Here is a 15197-nt window from a genome sequence, read left to right as displayed (position 1 = left end):
ATTGAATTTAGATCTAATAAATTGTAAATGACAAAAACGAAATTGATAAAGAACACTACTTTATTGATCTAATCAAATTTAAGAGCAAGATTCAAATGTTTAATCTAATAAAGGATTTGAAACTAATTAAATAAAATAATTAAATCTAGATCTAGAAGCTATTTTAATGGCTACTTTCTATTCTAAGCTATCTACCTAACCTAACTGCCATTGACTGCCATTAACACTGAGTCAAGCTTTTGTTTTTATACATCCAAATCCAAAAATCGTGCATGGGCTTGGAGCCATGTTTTGGGCCAGAGAATCAGGCCCAAAACCCAATTCTTTCAGTCCAAAAAGGCCTCTTCAGCTGCAGTTGGCTTCTACAGACTTTTCGTCCACTTCTGCTCCTCTGATTGGGTCGGGGCTTGGATCATTACAAAGCTCTTCCCGAGCCGGTCGTTTTGACATAAGGTAGGCCTCAATCCGAGGTCCGAGTCCAAAGATATGGCATTCGAAGTTCTCACGACTTTTGCTCCTTTATCTCGCTAAAGTGGCACATTTCTGCACATAATGGACTTCGAAGCCTGAAATGCATAAAAACACGTAATCAGTATTAACTCTTACTTATTATTCACATAATTGGTCTAACAGTATGATTATTAAGGGGTTAAAACTACAGTTTTGGGCTCTTATCAAGGAGCTTGACCAACCCCATCACATCGTTTGAAGTTAATGCTTATGGAATTGAGTTTCAAACGATCTGAGCACATTGAACCGAAAGGAAGCAGCTCGACGCCACCACTTCGAATGGAAGATGATATCTCGACATTGGCATGTCAAATGGAATCGGAATTTCGCAGCTTGCCAAAATTTCAGAATACTATAAAACCAAAGTTAGGTTTAATTTATGAGCAGTAGAAGTTTTGGAGAGAAACCAATTTTGAGTGCAACCAAATTGAGATAAAACTCTTGCAAAGAGAAAAGTTTGCAAGGAAAGAGATAAGTGAAGAGAGATCTACTATGTTGGAGATATATATGAGGAGTGATTGTAATCTTCTTTCCCATACTTATAAAAGGATTGGCTCTTGTGGACGTAAACATAATTGGCTGAACCTAGGTAAATCTTATCTCATTGTGTTATATTTTTACTTTACTTTGCTATTACTTGTTTTGTGATAATTAATTTCATTGCTTAGAATAGAGGTTGTTGGTTGTAGTGAAAACTTAGATTTTGATTGGAGTTTAGAATGTCCATATACAAGCTATCTTAATGGAGATCGATTGGTATCATTTTCCAACAATTAACTATATTAATAAACTTCCAACAAAATTCAACATCATCCCTGATCACCACACCTATAGCTGAGCAGTAGTAAATAATTAAATCTAAACTTCATTTGAGAGCACCCTATCCAGCTTTTCTCAAATGTTTTGGTGCCCTGATCTGGAAAGAGTTGAATAGTTGGAAAATTGTGCCGAATAATAAAAGGCGCTAGACCACTGATATAGTCATTCCGAAGAGTAAAAAACACACTGAACCCATCGCAAGAACTACATAACCAAATCTTTGTAAAATATTGAGGGTGCAACAATATAAGAACATAACGTCCGCACAATACAAGTATAGGAGTATTACAACAAACTGTTACATTAAAAGGCAAGGGAAGCAGATAGTTATTTCTTCTTGAGTGGAATTGGTTCAATTAGTAATAAACTAAGATGATCCTTCGTCTCTTGGTCTGGAATACCATGTCCATCTCCATACTGATACATGCACTGTGCTTGTCGACCTAGATTTGGAGCAGCAGTTATAAATGGTTCGAAGAATGGATGATGTGCTACTCGGGCTTTGTTCATTTTCTTCCATGTCTCGTCGATCAAATATTTTATGTGTTCGCGAGCAATCTCCTTAGACACCCCTTCTTCTTGCATGTGGCATTGAATCGATTTGGGAACATCGCCTCTAGCTATCTCATACTGATTTTAACCAAAATGTACCACAATAATGTCACATATAAATCATTGTTATAAGTAGCAACTAGCATGCAATTACTAGTTTTCAAGGGTATTTTCCACATTTTCTTCTTAGATTTTTCGGTTAATTAAGAAATGAAACATTTTTTGGTAGATTTCAAGTACATGATAACAATATATGTAAGTTTTAGAAACATACCGACGCAGTTCCTAAATCATTTGCAAGTCAAAGAAGCATTGAAGAGTTATATATCAAACTAGGAATGCCCTCGATACAATCCAATGCTTCTTTTGTTATCTTTTCCTCAGTTAAAAGGTAACAATTGGTTAGCATGAGAGGTGCCGCAATGGACATCACTGCATTCTCCAAATATTCCTCCAATGTTGGTTTGTGTCCTTCATAGTACCATTTTGTCTCCAAAAAATATGCATTACATAGATCCACCCACTATAGAAGGAAAGTTGGTTGGTAAGATAATACAAAATACATTAGAATAAGCGGAAAAAAAATCAACTTTACCACTTTTTTTTGGTGTGGTGTGACATCGAAACCTTGTTCTTTCAGTATCTCATACCCTATTTGATTACTAGTGAATGCCCGTGCCAGTCGACACTCTAGACACATTGCTTTTAAACAACATCCCAAGAGAGACCATCTCTATGGTAGCATTGGATCGATGATATAACCATTTCCAACAGTTTTATATTTCATAATCATTTCATACGCATACTCAAGTGAGTTTAATTATTGCAATTCTATGCATTTCATTTCTCACAAACCAACTCATTACACATACCCTTACACATTCATTAATTCAATACATATCAGAATGAGAATGATGAAAATAAAGGGAGAGAGTCTTCAATTAAAAGCATCATCATTTTTTTTTTAAAAAAATTAAAAAATCCAGCAGAGTCTCCTTTGTATTTTCAACATTTCAAAAACCTAAATTCTGTCATAACCTGAAAATCAAACAATACAATTCTCATAGATCAACCATACCAAAATATATAACTTCATATTTATATATAACACAAATTACTTCTAAAACTAAAAGACAACTCATTAAACATTAAAGAAGACTTTGCATAATTTTTCACCTGGGGCTAATTCTAGTAGCGAAAGGGAAAAATAAAATAAAATAAATACTCCACACCCACTTATCAAGTTCCTCATTTCTCTCATTCTCCCCTCTATGCATACTGTTCACACCATTCTTCTACCATATGGATAAATGCGCCATGGAGCAAAGACTACAATCATGTCGCTGAAAAATTATGGCAATTTAACTTGGTACCTGCAAACAAACCACATACACATGATTTTTTTAGACTTGATACATTTAACATATTGTTTACAAAAGAGATGGTTCTCAAAATAAAATAATCTCTATTCTTATTTTTAAGTATCCACGCTATCATAAAAAAAAAAAACTATCATAAAAACTTACATAGCATATATATGGATACAACATATTCTTTAATTTCTAAACCAATAAAAGTAACATTCTTTAATTTCTCACTTGCCTTTTCTCATTGGTATCGATGTCCTTAGAGAAGAACTTCTGGGTATACGGCATTTGTAGTACAATTTCTTGCATTAGGTGGAAGAAAAACGGATATTCTTTTTGAAGAAGTACATCTAGACATGGCCACATAAAGTTGCCCATGACTGAAAACCGGTGTCCTCAAATCAATGCCAACATATTTCACTGACTGGCCTTGCGACTTATTAATTGTCATGGCATAAGCTAGTCGAACAGAGAATTGTCGTCTTGAAAGGCAACTCTGAATTTGAGGGAGCCAGAGATATTCTTAGGATGAGTACCGGATTTCCAACTTTCTCTCCAGTCAAAATTTTGGCTTGAAGGACTTTACTTGCACATTGAAGCACCAGAAGTCGTGTCCCATTGCAAAGGCCATCTTTAGGTGCGATGTTCCTGAGCAACATTCACTACAACAAACAGGTTTTTTAGCGACGAAACTTTTACCGACGTTTTTATTTCGTCCTTGAAATGCACCTTTTGGCACGTTTATATCGTCCTTAATAGTCGGTTGGTTTCAACTGGGAAAATTAGTTTTTGTGACATTTTTTTCATCGAAAATTGTGTTCTCGTGATTTTTTTAAAAATAATTTTTTTTTATAGAGTTGAAACTGTGTAGTGCCGACGATAAAAACGTCGGAAATAGTTTTCTGCATAGGGCGATGATTTATTTCGTCGGTATTGATATCAAAGTAGCGACATGTCAGAATATCGTTGGAATTGGTATTTTATACCGACATTGTATACCATCAGAAATTGTGTTTTCGTTTGCGCGCAATTTCGGTAAAAACCAGCGCCAAATACTTTGATTTTTCACAAAAAAAAAAAAAAAAAAAAAAAAAAAAAGGAGGAAACTTTCGGGAAAAATAATTAGAGAACTAAAAAAGGAAACAAATGAAAAAAAGATGGAGACCTCATAGTTTCTCTCCTCACCTCCGAATTCCCATTTACTTTCCAGGTACCCTTTCTTAATTTTTTTGTAATTGTTCTTACACCCCCTTTTGTTTTAGGCCCTTTATTTCGATCGGGTTCAGTTTTGCCTTCTCCTTCATCCTTCATTGAGAGAAAGCAAGTCAAATTTCTGGTAATTTATGAAGCAAAAATCATTCTTTGAACTTGTTTACCGATAAAATAAATGAAAGTTATGATTTTTCTTTTTGTTTCTACAACGTTGAACCTGTTTTTGTTTGGAAACAAGAATTTTTAATCAAACTTGTTTGTAGAAATTAAAGAAGCAACTTTTTTCTGGTATTAGGAAGCAATATTAAGAACAAATGCATGAAAGTGCATAAATTTTGTTAGAAGATAAACATTGGTTTTATTGTACTGTACTGCAAGAATTTGCTATCTACAAGGGAACCTCACGTCAAGGTTGTTTAAATTAGAACATTATTGGTGAATTCATTGCAGAGCATAGTAAGACTATTTTTTTTTTATGGGTAGCATAGTAAGACTATCCCTCGAGGCATTCATTTGAGGAATGAAATTGTAATATTCTTTTTGGTAGTGAGGTCATAAGGATTACATACTAACAAGCAAGCTGTTGGGATATTTTCATTCATTCCATGGGAAGTTGTTAGTATACATTTATACTAACATCAGTTTGATATAAAATGTCATCCCACGTCAATTAACTTTTTGGTACAGATCTGTCTTTGTTTGTTTCTTAAACTAAAGGATTATTAATATTAATAATAATGAGTAGTTAGTTCACTAGTTCTACACTCCTTTACTTAACAATCCTTTAATGACGCAATCATACACATCCAAACAATTATGTCTCCCTTTTGCTATCCGTAAAGCCTAATAACATTCGGTCACTTATTGGACTCTGCGAATATACTTTTTTTTGCTAGCTTCAGTTCAGGTATTTTTTTTTTGCTTGTTAGGCCTACGAATATTTATTTTTTTATCATGTTATTTTTGCTTACTGGCTATTTAGAGCATATATCAATTTATTATTTCTTGAGCTGGTAGTAAATGAGTTTTTGCGTGGTTGTTTGAAGTGGTAGCTGAATATTTGGAAAGTATATAGGTTAGTTAAGCAATAAGTTAGGCTACCTTCATGGAGTTTAGATTCCATGGGAAGTGAGTAGCTGCTTTGTAGTTTGTACACAATTTGGATTTTGGGTTCACTTTCTTTGGCGGAGTGCATTACTTTCGAGTTTTTCTACTTAACTCATTAATTAATTTTTTTTAATACCTTTTGTGCATAGGAACATATATGGATAAAAGTTGGATGAATATGACGCATAGGCCTGAATACTTTCAAGGTCTTAAAGATTTTATTACGCTTGCCACCAATCATTTAGACAAAAAACGTAGATGCCGGTGTCCATGCAAGAAGTGCAATAATAGGTATTACCTGCACATCGATGTAGTAAAAGATCATTTATTTGATTCAGGTATTGACAAAGATTACACTCGATGGGTGCATCATGGTGAACCATTTGAAGTAATGAGTGATGATGATGACGATAATGATGATGATGGTTCGGGTGGACATTTTCATGGGTTGGACGACTTGCTCGCAGATGTAGCACCGATTCCTAGGAATATTTCGGAGCCTAGAGTGCAACATTCAGAAGCATTTGTTGTTCCTACTACAAGAGATGGAAATCCAGAACCATTTGCTAAACTTTTGCATGAAGCTCAAAAGCCTTTGTTTCCTGGTTGCAAGAAATATAGTACAATGGATTTTCTCGTAAAGTTGTTTCATCTGAAGATAATTAACCGTTGGAGCAATAAATCGTTTGACATGGTTCTCAAGTTATTTAAGGATGCATTACCAGATGGTGAAACACTCCCGAAGTCCCATTATGAGGCCAAGACGTTATTGCGAGGCTTAGGACATGGTTATGTTTGTATACATGCTTGCATCAATGATTGTATGCTCTTTTGGAAGGAAGACCAAGATCTTGAAAGTTGTTCAATTAATTGTGGTGAACCGAGGTACAAAATTAATCAAGGGAAATGTAAAAAGATACCACAAAAAGTCTTGAGGCACTTTCCACTAAAACCAAGGCTTTAGAGATTGTTTATGTCTAGAATGACTGCTGAAGACATGAGATGGCACAAAGACAAACGAGTTCGGGAGGACAATGTACTCAGGCATCTGACAGATTCAAAAGTTTGGGAGGACCTTGACAAGGAACATTCGTGGTTTGCTGCTGATCCTCGCAATGTTCGGCTTGGTCTTGCAAGTGATGGGTTTAACCCTTTTGGTGACATGAGCAGTACTTACAGCATGTGGCTCGTAATGCTTATGCCGTATAATTTGCCGCCTTGGAAATGTATGAAAGAACCATTTATTTTCATGTCTCTTCTTATACCTAGACGCAAAGCACCTGGAAATGATATTGATGTTTACATGCAACTGTTGATAGAAGAATTATTAGACTTGTGGCAAAATGGGGTGGAGACATTTGATGCGGCGACAAATAAAATGTTTGTAATGCATGCAGCAGTATTGTGGACAATAAATGACTTTCCTGCATACGGAAACTTGTCCGGTTGATCCACCAAAGGTAAGATGGCTTGCCCGAATTGTAACAAGGATACATTCTCTTTGTACTTGAAGAACGGGCATAAGCAATGTTACATGAACCACGACCAATTTTTGCGGCCAATACATCCTTTGAGAAAGTGTCTCAAGCAATTACCTGGTGGAATTAGTGGCAGTAAGTCTGAACCAAAGAAATTAAGTGGGGAAGATGTGAGGTTACAACTTCTGCATGTCGAAGAACAAACATTTGGAAAACATCCAAATAATAAGAAGAGAAAGCCCTGAGGTTGAGTATAATTGGACAAAGAAGAGCATTTTTTTTTGTTTACCTTATTGGCGAAGCCTTAATCTGCGGCACAACCTCGATGTTATGCACATTGAAAAAAACATTTGTGAGAGTGTTATGGCAACGTTGTTACACCTAGAAAAAACAAAGGATTCAGTGAAAGCTCGAATGGACTTGGAAGCATTAGGTATTAGACCAGAGTTACATCTGATTCCTAGGGGTAATAAGTTTGTTATACCCCATTCTTGTTATACGTTGTCACCTGCCGAGAGAAAGAGCTTCTGCGAATGGTTGAAGACGGTAAAATTTCCTGATGGTTATGCATCAAACATTTCTCGATGTGTCAATGTTAAAGAATGCAAAGTATCTGGAATGAAGAGTCATGATTGCCATGTTCTTTTACAACGAATTCTCCCAGTTGCACTTCGTGGTTTCTTGGCTAGTGATGTATCAAGTGCATTAACCGAGTTGGGTTTGTTTTTTCGAGAACTATATTGCAAGACATTAAAGCTGGAAATGCTCGAGAGATTAGAAAAGGATATTGCTGTGATACTTTGTAAGCTTGAGTTAATATTTCCGCCAGCATTCTTTGATGTCATGGTCCACTTAGCAGTGCACTTGATATATGAGGCGATACTTGGAGGACCAGTTCACTATCGGTGGATGTATCCAATTGAGAGGTCGATGTTTGTTAGCTATAATTTAATTTGTTTGCACTTATATATTTCTACTTGGGATTCACTTGTTTAAAGTCTAAATAGGTTTTTGAAAACTCTCAAGCAATATGTTCGTAATAAAGCACACCCAGAAGGATCCATTGCTGAAGCTTACATTGACACTGAATGTCTCACATTCTGCTCAATGTATCTAGAAGGAATTGAAACATGTTTCAATCGTGAAGAGCGAAATTATGATGGTGATCATTCTAAACAAGTAAAAGGGTTGCATGTTTTCACACAAAAGGTTCGACCATTAGGAGCTCCCCAAATTATCGAACTTAGTGCGAAGGATTTCAATAAGGCTCAATACTATGTGTTGAATAATTTAGAAGAAATATCTTCACATTTTGAGTAAGTCCCCAACTTAGTTCTTCGACATTATATTTATTATATATGAACATATATGTAATATTTTGTTTTAAATACACAGTCAACACATGGTTGAGCTTAAAAGACAAAGTCCGCATGAATTAGACGAAAGGCAAGAACGACACTTTGCTGAATGGTTTAAAAAACGTGTAAGTATTGGTTTAGTTTTTCAAGTAGTTCCTTTACTTGAGTTTGAGAATTTTTTATTTGCATAAATTTTTTTTTAAATCAATATAGATGCGAGTAATGCGTAGAGAGAAATCTTCTGAAGCAAGTGACGAACTGTATTCATTAGCATGTGGGCCTGATCGTCGTGTGACTCGGTATAGTGGATGTATTGTTAACGGAGTTAGATTTCATACCAAGGACCGCGAGGCAACACTCCGAACCCAAAATAGTGGCGTGGTTGTAAATGGCGAACACCAATCAAAAGAAATGGACTTTTATGGTGTCCTAACAGATGTTTTAGAGCTAAATTACCTCTTTGGAAACCGAGTTTTTCTTTTCAAGTGTGACTGGTGGGATGTTGGAAATAGGATGGGAATAAATATAGATGACAATTTCACTAGTGTTAATGTCTCAAAGAAGTGGTATAGTGATGACTCATTTGTGTTGGTGACCCAAGCAACTCAAGTTTTGTATTTGGAAGATACCAAATTGCGTGGTACTTGGCAAGTTGTGCAAAAGGTAACTCATCGAAATGTGTATGACGTTCTAGAGAAAGATGAAGTGACTACTCCAAAGAATGATGATGAGGCTTATCAACAAGAAGAGCAGTTTGGAAGCGAAGAAATCCAAAGCGAAGATGTTGCACTTGTACAATTAAATAAGGATGATGTGGAGCCTGATGAAGTTGATGAGAATGTGGTAAATCAAAATCTGATGGTTTTGGGCAATAACTTCATTGATGATGATTCTGAGGTTCAAGAAGATGATACATTACTAGACTATTACAGTGAAGAAAGGAATGCTTCTAGTGATAGTGATACCGACATTGATTAGAAGTTAATGTAATAACATTATAAATCATGAATGAGTATAGTATTACTTCTAAGTTTTCTTATAATATTAATTTTCTTTTAGTTATTCTTCTTTTAATTTATCATTTATGGTTTTCAATAAATAATTATCCATTTTGAATGTATATCATTGTTATTTGTCAATTTATTGCTTATTGATATTATGGGATTGCATTACTGACACTTATTGAACTAATCTAAATTTCTCGCCCTAATTTTTTGTTCTATTTAATATTGTGGTTTTATTATTTGTGATTAACCCTTCCTGTCTCTTGTGTAGTCATGGCACCCGGTCGTCCTCGACGCCCATATGCTAGTGAGCAGCCTCAATCCAGTAAGGGTGGTTCTTGTATAGGAGATAAACTCATTCTTTTAATTTGTTTTACTTTTTTATTACGTACAAATACCTAACTTTCCTTGTGACTGTTTTTTTTTGTGTTCTAAATAGCTTCTGCAGCCAATCGTAAAAGGGTTAGAGGAAGGGCAAAAAATAAATATCTTACAAAACACATCAAGCGGGGTGGCGGGAAACCAAGAATAGAGATTCTTCCTGGGAAAGCGAAGCCTATAGGCGATTGGGGCCAAGAATGGATTAATGAGCTTGGCATGATAGCTAAGGATGACATGCCCCCTTTTGCCCATAAGTGGAAGGATGTGGATGATGATGCAATAACTCTTCTTCATGAAAAAGTTTTGGTAAATGAGTAATACATATTAATTATTACATTTCATCTCTTACTTAGCTCTGCAAGTTTATTATATTACTACTATTTCAAGAGCTTAAATGTGATATGTTTTTCAAATGAGTTAATTATGAGAGTGAGATTATTGCTTACTAACTGATTGGTAGATGCCTTGCATTAATTCATTTAAATTGTCTGTATAAAATGACAATTTCATTAGTCGAACTTTTGTGTTAGTTAAGTTGTTTATTTTTGTCCAACTTATGTTTTTTCTTTCTTTCTCTTTTTTTTTTTTTTTTTTTTAATCTTTTTTGTAGGATAAGTTTGATATGGATATGAGTCAACCACATGTGGTGTCAGCTGTAAATGGATATTTAAAGGATATGGATATGAGTCAACCACATGTGGTGTCAGCTGTAAATGGATATTTAAGGGACCGCTTTAAGGATTACAGGTGCATCCTTCACACGCACTATGTGAACCTACCCAATAATGTAAACAAACTCGAACACCCATACAGCAGTATTTCACAAGATGCGTGGGAAATTTGGTGTGATTTCTGGGAAACCGAAAAGTTCAAGGTAATTTAGAATTTTAAAGGAGAAATCTTATATTGAACTAAATGTATAAATTTTATATTGAACTAGATATGTGTGCCAGTGCTCATTGGTCTATGTCGGTTAGAGTCATTTGTTGTCAATCCTATGATTTTGATAATTGGTGTGCTTTATTCTAGTATACATAAGGGTATGCCCTTTGGTTAGTAGTTCCTTGCTAATCTTGCTAATAAGGAAAGTCAGAAGGTAAGAAAGGGAAAGAAGAGTGGCAGGCTAAGTGAAAGGGAATTCATAAGTTAGAAGCAGGCAAAAAGGTAAAAGGAAGGGCGGTTGAAAGATACAAGCTTTCCGTAGGCTAGACTTAATGGTGACTATTCACTAAAGGGTTTTTTTTATGCCCCGAAGGGGACTTAGGTTAGGGTAACGATCTGCTCTTTAATGATCTATATGATCTGAACTATAAGGATTAGCTTCATTGCAGCGAACTTTCTTTATTAACTACTTGAAGACTTTTCAAGAGGAAAAAACATGCTATGGAGGAACTCCCTTCTTCCTTGCTTCCCTTCTTGCTAGCCTACAAGATAGGATAATAAGTACTTGCATTCATTCGATTCCTAATACAAATTAAAATGTATTTGTTTGGATGTAGAATGTCAGTGAGAAGAACAAGTATAGTCACTCGTCCTTAACAACTGGTCACCGTGGTTGTTCAAAGTCTTTTATCCGGGCTCTTGCAGATATGGTATGTATATAGGATTTCTTATTACTTAGATAATTATGTTTTTTGTTTCTTAAACAGATGGTATAACCTGTCTCTCTTTGTAAATGGTACAGGCTGATCCTGAGAGCCAACAAGAGCCTAGTCAGATTGAACTGTATAAAAATACCCACTATAATGAAAAGAAAGGCTGGATTTCTCTTCAAGAAAAACTATGTAAGTAATATGTACTATGAAATGCCCACTATTTGTTTGATATTTATTTCTAACTAACAATAATATAGGAAAGAATGTGTGAACTCGATCCAACCTCCACAAGAAGGCTCGACCCCATTGATGAGAGCAAGCAAATGATATTTGATAGAATATTGGGTGTAAGACGTGGTTACAATAGAGGCCTTGGTCACGGACAGGTAGCTCTATCAAGCAAAGCTGGAGGTGGATATGTGAATGCAGAGGTGGATCAGCTGAGGAGGAGGGCAGCAGATGCGGAGAGCCAACTTGAGGAGTTGCGTAATTTGACACAAGAGAGAATGAATGCCCAACAACAGGAAATGGATGCCCAAAAGGCAAGAATCAATGAGCAACAACGCATTGGACTTCCTTTTGTCGAAGTTCCAGAATGCTCCTTAATCGTGGTACGAACAACTTTTGCTCCCTTTATCATTTGAAATTAGTTTTCCTGCTGCCTTGATTTTGAATAACTCTCCATGTTTCCTAGTTGTTTTATTGGATTTTTCTTTCATGCCTTCAATTGTTTAGGTTAGTTGGTTTTGCCATGCGTCAGTAGATTGTACATAACTTTCTGCTCACTCCTTTGTTTTACAAACCGTCTGTTGTTCCTGAAAATAGACTTCTCAAGCTTTCCAATGGTACCAATCTTGCCTTATAACTCCTACTGGTTTAGTACAGGATTGCCTGCTAAGTTTTGTGTCCACTGTCTAGTGTCAACTCTATTTATCCCTATAAGTGTATGTTAGTAGTAGCAGTCCCCCCTTTAGTGGCAATTCTAGATCCGCCCCTGCCATCAACTGCGCTTCTTTGTGGTAGTTAGGTGCTATGTCAGTCGTGTGCACATATGACGGGGACATAACATTTGGGTCCATTCAATAATAGTTTGGACTTTTACTCTTTTATGAGAGGCTGTGAAATCTTTCTTCGTGGGCACTTAGGTTAGCTGGTCTTCTGGTCAAGTTTTTCCTCTGCTATTCCTTTGGTTATATACCAACTCACCTACCTAGAAAAATGGATTCTCCTGATTCAGCGGATCCGGGCTTCGTATGAAGCATCTGCGGATTACTAACCTGTGGATCGAGATCTTAGGATCTAGCTAGATAATACTTTTTACACCTTGGGGAAATCCCATACAGCAGAACGAGACCCTTTCATAAGGAAAGAGTTCTTGTTTCTTCAAAAAAGATCTGGCGAAGACCACCAGTGAGGCACTAAACACTTTAAAGAGCTCGCGGATTATGCCTACCTTGGCTCTTGGTGAAAAAAGGGTTCAATTTACTTAACCAAAGCCATACCTGAGTTACTTAGGAAGCGGCTTTGTCTTAGCCTTTCTACCTTCTGCCCGAGCCTTTCATGGAGGAAGGGCTTCGTACCGTACTTGAGCTTTGGATCAATGTCCCACCCTCCGCCCTTAGGCTTGTAACGACAGCAACAGTTAACGATCTTTTGTGCTCCTTGTTCGGCCAGCCCTCACAATTGGTTGGTTGCTGTTACTGGTTCAAATCGTTCTTCTATGTGCTTGTTTGGTTTGGAGAGTGCGCCACCTTGCTCCACTTGATGTTCGATTGCTGTTTTCTCTCTCCCACCCACTGAGGACGAAGTTAAACAGAGAAATTTGGGTGCCGAGGACAATCTGCGAACCCACGTTCATCAAGAGCTTCGCTGACATAAGTTAAGGCCGAAGAACTCTCATCCGATCCGCTTTCTCAAGGAATACATAGACGTCTTCGCTTGGAGTTATGACTAGAGGACTTGACTCGCCAAGCTTAAGCTTAGTAGTTGTGTAGGCGGAAAAAATAGCATAGTGAAATAAAGTTCTCATGGGTGGCCTTCCTACTATTAATTAAAAGGAAGCAGCCTCTCTTTCTGTTGCCGGTCAGCCTCAAAATGTAATGGCTAGCTCAGATAAGAGCACTTCAAGCTATTCAAATAGATCTAGTCCAGAGTAGTGGTGTGTTCTTGGGTCGGTACTTCAAGTTCGTCCCCAACACAGCTTGCTTGGAAGCCATGGCAAGCTTTTATCCTGATTGTACTAGTTCCTGGCAAGCATTAAGAAGTTCTAGCCTCCGATTCTGAAAACTTCTGTGCTTAACTTAATCTCCGCCCTACTTATCTTTTCCCATGCAAAGTGAATAGTTGTTTCCAAAAGAAACGACTTTAGGTATACTTCCGTTGTGTGCGCTGTTTCTCTCATTATTGAAGTAGTTATGCTTGTGTGAAAGCGGAGCCGTGGGGAAGGGTACTGTTTTAGCGGTACACCCCTTGGACCTTAGCCCCTTAAGGCTTGGGTTTTAGTGGCGGACTCTTCTTAGGCCCAGATACACCGTACGCGGAATCCTTAACGGGTGATGATTACCATACAGGCAACCACCGTAATCAAATATTCATAGGATTATTGAGGACACGAGGGGATATACCTGTGAACCAAGTCTAGACACATGTAGCTAAGATCATAAAAATAGATCTATAGGGACTGTTGACGGCTTTCGAACTATATCTCATAACCGAAACTCCCCCTCTTTCTGACTAGGATTAGCTTCGATAATAAGAACATCAAAAGGTAGAAGCGAACTAGTTTATCCGCCCACATGTCTCTCTTCATGATCATCTTTCGATGAAAAGATCGAAGGAATGCATCTAGGAATACTACACCGGTTTAGTGACACTGGAAAGGGAAGGGGGATCTCTTTTACAAAAAAATCGATTAAGGGATTACGCCAAACAAGCAAGGGTAGTCCTATATCAGCTGGCATTCTCAGTTAGCTGCTTTTTTTTAGCACAGGAGGTAATGTGATGCAAGTCTTACACTTATATTGGAAGGGACTGAACTCCGCAACTTATTAGGAGTAGGGGCTTACGGTCCACGCATTAAAGCACTTATTTTCGGTCTGAAAAAGCAACTGTTTTAACACTGATTTTTTAAGATTACCAAACGACTCTCTTTTCATCTTGTATGCTTCAAAACTTAAAGACCTTCAATCGTAGGTTAGACTGTCTCTGGAAATCTTCTTTTGCTTTGGACTGGTGGGGCTAGCATGTGCTTCCTCGGTTCGGAGAGCATCAGATTCACTCGAACGCTTCTACTTCCTTCTCTAAGTCTGCACCCACACCACCTTTTCCATCTCCATTTCATTTTCCCTCAATTATCAGCCCAGAAAGAAAGAGTAGTAAGCCTAGGCTTAACATACGTGCTAAGACAAATTCCCTTATCTAAATGGAAAGTCCTTAATCACATCATAACCTTTTTCTCCTTCGCATCACTTCATCGTCCTTGATTTGCTCTCTCAGTCTCCCCAGATTTGGGAATGGTTCTTTCCGCCGTGAACTGTCAAAGTGGTTAGTTTTATGACCCCTCTTTTCCATAAGTGAGAGCACTAGCACCGTCCAACTCCACTTTGTACTATTCATCTATATATGGATCACTCCTGCTTTCTCCCCAATGGAATGATCCGGACCCTTAAAAAAAGAAAAGAAAAGGACCTCTAAATCCTGACTGAAAAGCTCCCAATTAGGTTAGAGTGGGGCCGAGTAATTGATAGACCAAATAAGCACAAGAGGCTGTTAGAGCCGAAGGAGCTCTATTTTGAATTCTATAGCCTACGCACTT

At 37.1% G+C, this 15197-nt stretch overlaps 1 protein-coding gene across 1 annotated transcript; it reads left to right on the top strand.

Moving 5' to 3' along the window:
• The first annotated feature begins 5714 nt into the window (after positions 1 to 5714).
• Positions 5715 to 11551, top strand: LOC147504562 (uncharacterized). Its single transcript, XM_086557382.1, has 3 exons — positions 5715 to 10662; positions 11288 to 11380; positions 11473 to 11551. The coding sequence occupies exon 1, from the start codon at positions 8617 to 8619 to the stop codon at positions 9379 to 9381; it is 765 nt and encodes a 254-aa protein (XP_086413508.1). The 5' UTR covers positions 5715 to 8616; the 3' UTR covers positions 9382 to 10662; positions 11288 to 11380; positions 11473 to 11551.
• Positions 11552 to 15197: the final 3646 nt, after the last annotated feature.

Source organism: Coptis chinensis, chromosome 4 (genome assembly GCF_015680905.1).
Source record: "Coptis chinensis isolate HL-2020 chromosome 4, ASM1568090v1, whole genome shotgun sequence".
Taxonomy (NCBI): Eukaryota; Viridiplantae; Streptophyta; class Magnoliopsida; order Ranunculales; family Ranunculaceae; genus Coptis; species Coptis chinensis.
Note: the sequence above shows the minus strand (reverse complement) of the source record. Positions and strands in the feature narration are given on the sequence as shown.

Coding starts and splice junctions, on each gene's coding strand:
- LOC147504562 (XM_086557382.1), top strand. CDS start 8,617: ATGCGAGTAATGCGTAGAGAGAAATCTTCTGAAGCAAGTGACGAACTG.